The sequence below is a fragment of the Xylocopa sonorina genome, chromosome 10 (genome assembly GCF_050948175.1).
Source record: "Xylocopa sonorina isolate GNS202 chromosome 10, iyXylSono1_principal, whole genome shotgun sequence".
Lineage (NCBI taxonomy): Eukaryota > Metazoa > Arthropoda > Insecta > Hymenoptera > Apidae > Xylocopa > Xylocopa sonorina.
In genome coordinates, this window is record NC_135202.1 from 4,769,348 (window position 1) to 4,779,216 (window position 9,869).

The following is a 9,869-nucleotide window of genomic DNA, read 5'->3' on the forward strand; positions in this document are numbered from 1 at the left end:
AGCATACACATTTACAAGTGAAATCAAATTAAAAACTCGTCTACTTCATTGGAAATTTGTATAAGTAAAATGCATTCGAGATGTTTGGATTCGATGTTTAAAAACTCTCTCAGTAATTACGATCTCCACCTAGATATTCTCTTCGTTCATCCTTCACAAGCGACATAAAGAAAAAGGGAGAACAGCGCTTCTGTTTGCTCAGCGCTGAGGTAAATACAAAGGGGAGGTCCTCGAAGAAATTGATCGCGATCGATCGCACGCTGCCACCTCTTTTCAATCGGTGGTTAGAGCGTCCCTTAAAAGATTCCTCAAATCCACGATTTCTTTCGTTAACCTCTCCACCTCGTTCTCGTCGATCTCTTTGTCCTTCTTCCGGAAGTAACGCTGCGCCAGCTGCGCCATCACTATGGAGAACTGGCTGTTCTTGTCTTCCTCTATCGTTTCCTATTAAAAAAGAACGTTCATTTATGAATTCAATCAAATTCCTCCAAGTCCATAAAATCGAAAGCGAGAAGAAACATGAGAAAAATAAATTAGTTAAAAATTCAAGTAAATATACTAATTTCAAACTGCTTCCTAAACACATTTTTAAACTACACTAACAATGAAAAAACAATGATTTATGTCCCATCGTGCACGCTTGTCTGGCGAAGGCTTCAGCAATAACTTCAAGTACTCCACCACCGGTTGCATGCCGATGTACGTTGGTATGATGTTAAATGGCGGCGGTAGCGTGGTCGTAAGCATGAAATCGACGTAAATCTGAAAATCGTACGTATCATTGAGATTTCGATCTTAAAATTAAGTCCATAGTTTAGATACTGCTTATCTCATCGCGAGAACAAACTTCGGTTCGACCAAACGTCCATTCCACGATCACGTTCTCCTTAACTTTCGACATTGTGTTCGACATGCACGCGATCAGCATGTTCAGGATCAATATCACGGCGATGAACGTGAATCCTGGAAAAAGTAGAGGGTACTCGATTCGTATTTGTCTGAGTCGAAAAACACTCGCTTACTTCTATTGTTATACAACCAAGAAATAATTTTGAAGAGGGTTCTAAATGAAAAGAAGTTCCGTTTGGTATGATATGGAGAATACCAAAATGGAGCTTCGAGCAGCTACCACTGCCGTTTCTTCAGGAGGTGGAGAGAGAAATTGCAGGGGCGTTTTACCAGCGAAGGATATGTAGCCGATAATCTCGGTGAACGTGTGATGATTGATGATGGTCTCGGTCTTCGATTCCCCAGGAAGGTTCTCGATGACCACGTCGGCGCTTTCGATTGGACTCATGCAAAACAGCGCCCAGAAGAGGGTCTTCAGGGCGGACGAGAAACTCACAAACGAGCTGACCTGCTGGGTCTTGATTTTCGTCTCGTCGTCGATTTGTATCATCTCGTCGTAGTATTGGTACAATCTGCACGTGCCTGAAACGAAACGTGCGAGAGTAAGAACAATTTTTGAAATGATTGGTGGCGAGAAGAACCGTATGGGAATGTAAATAATTATATCGGTATAATTGCGTTGTGTATTTGAAAACCGTGGTGCATATATTACCCGCAACGAACGCAAAGATAATTATGCTGAAGAGTATGATAAAGTGCTTAACGTCCTTGATCATTTTGCCGAGAGAAAGTTGAAGAGGGCCCAGATGATAGTCGAGCTGACAAATGTACAGTAATTTCAGGAAAGCCATTATTGTGGCCATGCAGTAAAGTCCTTCGGCGATCAGCGTGGGATCGTACATGTTCCAATACTTCCTCTCCAACTCGAGCTGGCCATGCATTCTCACGTCCAGAGCAGCGGTTATCCAATACAGGAACGTTAAAACGAAGAGAAATATCATGATCATCTCGAACCTACCATTGATCAGATTTTTTCACGTTAAAATTCACGTCATGTGAAATTCACGTCGCAGGCTAAAATTTATAAAATCTTTGAAACGCGAACTACTATAAAAATTGTACCACTGAAATTCATGAATGTACGCGGAATATTGAAGCTTTCAATTTTTTGTAAAACTGAATTTATAGTTTCATATTATATTTACATTCTGTTTTAAATGAATATATCGATTTAATCTTTGTATTCTGCATGTGTTTAATCTTCGTTTGTATGAAATGAATTTACTTCGTATTGTTAAAAGGTAGAAAGAAGAAATTCGAGTGAAATGCTGATAGAGTAAAATAAAAAATTATCGATTCACACATTTGTTAGCTCGAGTGTCGATAATTCAATATAAATATCAATCGAATCGATACGTCGAAAAAAGAAATTTCAAAAATTGAAACTTCAGATTCTCTTGATAAACGCTGTATCCCACTGATATAGAAAAGAAACAAATAAAAGCAATCACTGAAAAATATCCCTTCTGCCAAAATCTGTGTAATAATAATAATAATTCTGAAAATTCTAAAATTTTTGCATAATTTTCACTGTTCTTCGAAGAGGGCCGTACCAGTACCACGGTCCCGAGGAGAACCTTTTTGGGCCGTGTATTATGCAGAGACGGATCAAAGCCCAAGTGTACGACAGGACGTAGATGATCAGTATCCAGACGTATACTGAAGAAGCATCCTCATGTGAAAAATCGTAGCGAAACTGGCCGACATTTTCTATACTGTCGTTAGCCATGAAATCGTTTTTGTATACCAGTGTTTGGCGGTCCACGGAGTTGCTCGGTTTTGTCCGCGTTCGATTGTTGAAAAATGACGAAGAGGAAGACCATGTAGCTGGCGATCGAAGAGATGAACTTGTTCACCGGGGACTGCCAGAACTTCGACCTCCGCGAATTTGGTGCGACCAGAACTACTATCGTTATCACAGGCAGCAGAAAGACGCGCAGCGTGAGTATTAAAGATTTTCTCCATATGTTCATGATCTTCCATTCATACCAGCCGTCGATCCATTTGTTCGTAATTAACTGAAAATGTCGATTTAATGAATAAATGAGCAATAAATACAAAACGTTTGGTTATCTTTGAGAGCAGTTAGAAAGGGTAGTTTTAAATGCTTGATGGAACTTCATTTTGGCTTCTAGGATCTAATCTGTTAAACGTCCTGCTAAAGATGACAGCGGACACCTTGTACATTACTTACAGCGCGATTATACTTAATTGATCAATCATATAAAAAAGTAGAAGAAGAAAACTTTCGCATCGAGTGATTACTAGTAGATCGTTAATATTTTTAAGTGAAATCATAAAGTAGTTAAATGGAGAAAAGTGGAAACCGTTAACTTTAACAAACGATGTAAGTTTGGCGAGGTACAAGTTATTAATCGACTCTTCGTTGTCAACTCGTAAAACTCCAACCTGTTGTATGTTCGGGTGAGCGACGAAGGTCCTCTGCTTGTTGTGCAATGCGAACAACAGTCGCGGATAAAGAAACTTGGACGAGTGAGCGAATCCAGTGGACTGTTTCAAAATCAATTCCACTTCGTTCATGTTCCTGGCGCAATTGAGCAAGTCGGTCGCGAACTCCGTTACTGTCTGCGAAAATAATTGACACGTGTCAGTTCTGGGTGCCGATTGTCGTGGGGCTGCACGAGCAAGGTGGCTAGCTACCTTAGCTAGGTGTTTGTACTGGTAATAAAACTCTCTGTCGAAGGTGGCGGCCATGTTCAGCTCGTAAGACAAATTGAACGCCTCCAGGATGGGGTCGTCGACGGTCTGGCAAATGTACGCTGGATTCGTGATGGCCTTGTACCCTAACAGTCGCTTCTGCACTATCGTTAGCAGATCGTACCTCTCTCGTTCGCTTCTGCGCTATCGAAGCAGATGATCGTTAGTACAATTGAATTTAAAAGTCATTTGAAATTGCTCGATTAAAATGTGAATCTATTATTTTTTATCGCAGTCTCGAAAAATCGTGCAACTCGCCATTTTGGTTGAAATTTAAACAAAGTATAATAGACGATACAAAGGATGGCGCTAAAAGTAGTTTCATCAAAAATAAATTTTTCTGCATAAAACCTGAATAAAACAAATCCAACAGTTGAATCGAACGCAATCACAGTGGAAATTGTACAAGGCAAGAGCAATAAAAAAATCGTTTAGATATTCCAATAAACACTGCATTTTAGTATCTGACGATAAAATACGATTAATCCAAAGAAAAATTACTTGTTCGCTCTATTTTGCTAGGAACGTTTTAAATATCGAATTAAACACCACCAGCTTACGATTGTTACAAAAAAATCTTTTACAGATGCCGTTGAAAGTCTCTCAAAGATTCGTACTTGCAGTCCTCGCAGTTGCAGCTAGGCGGGTGAGGCCTGGCGAGCATGTGGTGCCGTTTTCGTAGTAAAGTGATCATCTCGAAGTGGCCGTATTGGGCTGCGACCGCGAGCGGCGTGGTGTCGTCCGGGAAATCGGTACTCTGCGTCACGCCAGCGTACTCTAAACCCGGCGACAGTTCGTTTAGTTTGTTCAGAATAATCATCGCGATCCTCATCTCGTTGTCCCTGATGGCGTGTAGGTGAGTGTCGCCTGGATCGATGTCCGGTTGCGACAGCAGGTACTCGACCATCGCCGTGTTCCTGTCGCGGACCGCGATGTGAAGCGCTGTGACACCCTGGAAAAACCCCGTCACTCTTCGTTTACGAAGGAAACACCGCGCCACCCAGAAAATTTTGAATGATTTGTGACGAGTGCAGAGACAGGTGTACACTTGGAGCATTTTTCACGCAACATGTTTCGCGCGTCAAAAGCATCGCGTTGATACCAGAGTTCCATTTTCTTTTAATAGAGTGTAAACTTCTATTTACATTTACTGCAGGAGTTTCCGGTGATTTCCAATGTTCCAATTTTTTAGCTTGTTATGTTTCGATTGAGAGGGATTGAAGTAGACTTCAAAAGCTTTTGTTGTTGGATACGCCTAAGGGTTTGGAAGGTGCAATTTTTGACAATTTTTTCTTACATAGTATTTTAGTTAACCAGTTAAGCTACCAAGGAAGTATTTAATAAATTGTAATTGAATAGTATCTTTGAATTTCTTTAGCCATTAAAATGCTTAAAATCTAGACGAAACCGCCATTGACTCCGTTTCACGTTAATGCACGCGTCAGAAGAAGGCAGTCCACGCTTTCCACGACTACGAAATTCCTGCCCGCCTTTTTCCGTCCTCCTCGACTCGACTTTCCAACTTCTCTATATCAGCTCCCCCTTTGTTTTTTTTCTTTCTCCGGTGCTCTCCATATCTCCGCAGTGTCCCTTTTTGTACGAAGAATGGGACGACGACGTTTGTCACCCATCTGCGGCGCGTTTACAGAGGCGGTCACCGACAATGGGCCAGCCCCATTGTACCGCCGACACGGCGGTCACAATATTCCTGATATCCCAGCTTTTCGACGAGGCATCCGGGGACCAACACGCACCGCCACAATGCCGCGTTGTGATATATGCCGGCACGAGGGCCCCACCTTTTCGAATAGGCCATATTGGATGAATGGACAGCTGTCCCCGAGCGATTTTCGCGTCAGACTAAACACTGGCTCTCGAAACAGTCGGGGGATCAACCTTTTACCCTCCTCTTTTTTTTTTTTCTTCACCCGGAAAGAGGAATTTGTGGTCGTCGAGTGTCAAATATTGAGAAAATATCGCGTGGTCCGTTGCGAGAAGAAGCTAACGCCACGATCTCCCACCTGTTTCGACTTCTGGTGCACGTATTTCGTGGCCCATGGGTGGTCCTGGGTGCTCGCAGCGAGCGATTTGCAGTCTAAATAGTACGCTTTCTTCTCTTGTCGTCCTCCGTTCAGACGATGATTCAATGGTTGTGGAATCGTGAAGAATGCGCTAAGAGTTACCAGTCTTCTTCTACCAGCAACGTTCTCCATTAGCGTTGCCAATGAAAATTAAGTACAGATAACGGAAAGATTCGCATGAAAAGAATAGCTCGCCTCGCGCGATAATCGCGAGTAGGCATTCGAAATTAGCCAGACATCGGCGAGACATCGGGTTGGTGCACCGGGAACGAGAGCAGTCGCGATGGAGCGCGCGCGGCAGCGGCAGAGGGCAGCTATCGCTGGGGGACACCGCGGTGGCAACGGGATTCCCGGATGGAATTTACAGCGGGACCAGTCATTTGAATAATTTTTATCGGTCCTCGGTTGAAACCATTGTCTTGTAAAGGACGGGCTGAAATATGGCCGTAGATACACGGAGGTAGCCGCGCTGTAGCGCTTCTTTCGTCCCGTTTCTCTCGCGCCCTATCACCCCTCCTCCCTCCACCTCGACGAGCTTCTCTTCTGCGACTACGATCTTCCTCCTCACGTAGTCCCTTTCCTTCTCGCTCCTCCGATCGAGGCGGTCTTCTCTGCCCTCGAAGCAAGACTCTGGCTTTTCGGGAACCCTGAAGGGAGGAGGAGGACACGAATCAGCCGGCGGAGGGGGTAACATTCCACGGGGGGTACGTGTACCACGACGGGGTGAAGATCGGAGATAACGGGGGCCTCCTCTTCTGCCTTCCTGCTTCGATTCTGTTGCTTCTGCGGACTGCTCTCTCGATTTGCTTCTCTTACTACTTGCTGCCTTCTCTCGTCTCTTCTTCTTCTTCTTTCTCGCAGCGTCTCGTTGGTCGCCTTCCGCGACCCGAGCGGAGACGGCGCTGCTCTTTGAACTTTCAGGACCGTTTGCCGTGTAAATCATCGGGAAAAAAGGGGTCGACTAGGAGCCCGTGAACAAAATGGTCGGCGTGCTCGCTTTACCTGCGACCTTCCGCTGGAGGGACGCATAAACGGCAGACACCACTTACGGTTATGTTGTGGGAAACCGACGATAAATGATAAACTGGCCGGTCTTTACGAGCTCCAGTAAAAGGGGAAAGCGTATTTGTGCATATTATAGGTTTTTTGGGGAACAGTTGGGAGAAGTTCGTTCTTGATCAACAGTTATTTATTTATTAAGGATCTCTTGTCAGGTTGGATATCTTGATGATGGTATGCGAAGAGTTTTGGTTACGTAGGAATAAGTAGTGATCGTGTTAATGGTTTTTGATGTTTTAATTGTGAGAATGATTTAAGCATGAGCAAGCTTTACCTGGAAATCAACCACGTTGATATTAAAATTTGAATACTTTTGCAGGAACTGCCTCACTTCCGCGACGTTCCCGTAGGCGACCAGCTCGAAGAAATGTTGTTCTAATTCTTGTAAATGAGGAAGCACCACGCTGGGTCTCTGAAACATTAACAAATTCGTTAGCGACAGATTAAGAAAAAATTGACTTCACTTCGAGAGAAACCTACTACATTAGGGGATGAAAAAGATCTTACACTTGGATATTATGGGGGAAGATTGAAAATATTATTATATCTCTTTAATATTTCTCATTCGATAAAAAGAAAAAACCATAACCTGCAAGACTCAATATGCAAAGACACTCACCGGATTCAAGATGTCTGTCATTCTCTCTTTTTCCATTCCGAGCACGCGTCGCTCTTAAATACGCCGTGGAAAATGGCTTTTCCAATATCCCATGAAACGAGGCTTCGATTTAGGTGTTCGCATAAAATTCATAAGTAATTCGATTGGAAAAGTCGCAGTGTCGATCCGCAAAATTTTCCTATGGATTCTTCTTTTTTCTTCTTAAAGTCAGTTGCACGCACAAGTTCGATTTTCATCTAGAGAACTGAATTGCTGCTGTTCGAATGCGATGCAGTGCATTTTTCCAATATTCAAGTCAGCATCGTTACACATAAATATTATAGACTTTCCGCTTGTTCAATGATTGAAATGTTTGTGAAATTCAATTAATTAGTACAATCACAACGCGCTGGTTTCTGCTGTGTTTAATGATTTAATTCAATCTATCGATGGTGTATATACATAATTTATAATTTGTTCTTTCGCTACGTACAAATAATAATATAATATAATAATATTAATAATATAATAATATAATAATTACTATAATATATAATAATATATAATATATAAACTTCTGAGGATAACTTAGAGGCGTTAATAGTAACCGCTCTAGCGTAGAATAATCATCTTCGCCCGATTATTAATCGTCGACGATCGCGAACGAATAGAATTACGATTTCTACGCTACGGATTACTATCCATCGAGGAGAAATTCGTTGTTTTCGTCTCTGAATAGCGTTAAATGCGGCAATTTTATACGGATATTAGAAAATCGAGTCGCGGAGACGCGGTGCTCGCAGAATCGCAGAGAGCAGAAAGAAAATGGCGTACAGCGGACTATTTACAATGATTCTTTCCTTTTAAAGCGCATTTAAAATTTATTCTTCTCCTGTTTTTTCCCCTCCTCTTTCAGCTCGCTCGAGGAAAAGATATTTTAAGGACGTAATACTTTCTTCGTTCTTTCTGTTCTCTTTTTTTTTTTTTTTTAAGTACTGTATCGCGCACAAAGAACGCCGAGAGAAGCACAAAGGGAAAACCTTGACCGGGATGAAGAACGTCAGCGTTTAAGATCGAGTAAATTATATAAATTAATTGTTACTAAACGTTAGCTGCGTCTGAGCAGCGGTAGTTAACGCGACGCTGGTAGCTCGACGTCTTTGCGATTATCGAGGCCTGGGGGTCAGAAGCGATTAAAAAGGGTATAGTACGTAGGCAGCAGACACGAACGTGTCTCCGGCGATTTGGCTCAGTTTGTCGTTTGTTAACTGCGAAAGAGTGAACGATTAGTTGGTTAATATGTTTTCAAATGCCTGTTGTTAGTAGAAGCGCGGTTAAAAACATATCGCCAAGCGTTTTGCGTAGCGTGCGAAATGTCGCCGATCGTTTTACGAATAACGTTCCTGAACGACTGCAATCGGACGCGCACTTTATAATTTTTCTGTAAATTAGTGGTTATAGTTTAAATGCATCGCGAACATATGCAATTATTCTTCACAGTATTGGAATTGCAAATTAATTTTCAATGATAGCGTTGTCCAGTTTAATGACGATGCCATTTTTTATAAAGAAATTACTTCTTAATTATATTCGTCAAACCAGAATTAAGGAAGATTACAAAAATATAGTTGAAAAGCTCTCGAACGTAAATGTTGCGGTAACGAACATGTTCCATACCTTACGCATCGAATAATTACATAAACGCTCTTTAAGGAATGCCTTCTATCGATTTGTTAAAGAGATAGAGTGAAAAATAAATTACGTATGACTGCACGCGTGGTCGTAAAACATTTCATAAATATTTGACTAAAATGCGGCGCTGTGAACGGATGAAGTGGCGAAAAGTCATCCGCTCTGCGGAACGTGCGAAGATACGACGCGCGCGATATACGGTCACCGGAAATACTTTTCAAGCATTTCGAGTGTACCCGTGAGGTGCCATAAATAAGTATCGAACGGGCCACTAGCGTCGTTTGATCATCCGCATCGATTCGCCGGCAAGCTAATTTACATCTCGAATCGAATTTCAATCGTCAATTAACCGGGCTCTGTTCGCAGATCCATCCCAGGAAACACGGTTCGCGCGCACGTTTGTCGAGGAACGGGAAAGAGAGAAAGAGATTACAACAATTACATTCTATACTCGTATTGTACACACGCTACGGATACCACGAGAAAAGCTTTCGATCCTCTCTAAAGCTTCGTTTCAACTCCCCTATCCCCTATCGTCCAATAATAATACCTATAATAGTATACTACACGTCACTCGGTGAACGGAGGTGGGTCACTGGCCAACGAACTGGTCACTTGTTACATCCCGTCTTCGACGCAATCCACGCATCGAGTGCGTTCTCCGATCGAAACAGATAATGGACGAAAACACACCCTTCTTATCCCACGAGAATGAAAGCCAGCCGAGGAAGAGAGAGACGGTCCTTCATCCTCGTAATTAAATTACAATTGCTCGGTACTTGGACGCGAGCCACGACGGGACACGCGCGTGG

At 42.6% G+C, this 9,869-nt stretch overlaps 1 protein-coding gene across 1 annotated transcript; it reads right to left on the reverse strand.

Annotated features, from left to right (window-relative positions):
- Positions 1–273: 273 nt before the first annotated feature.
- LOC143428192 (short transient receptor potential channel 5) lies at positions 274–7,407 on the reverse strand. Its single transcript, XM_076902912.1, has 12 exons — positions 7,387–7,407; positions 7,042–7,179; positions 4,245–4,579; positions 3,571–3,766; positions 3,319–3,495; positions 2,657–2,927; positions 2,463–2,568; positions 1,562–1,863; positions 1,180–1,431; positions 848–963; positions 604–762; positions 274–444 (listed from the first exon to the last, which is right to left on the reverse strand). Exons 1-12 carry the CDS (start codon positions 7,405–7,407, stop codon positions 274–276), a joined length of 2,244 nt encoding a protein of 747 aa, XP_076759027.1.
- Between the last annotated feature and the right edge of the window lie 2,462 nt (positions 7,408–9,869).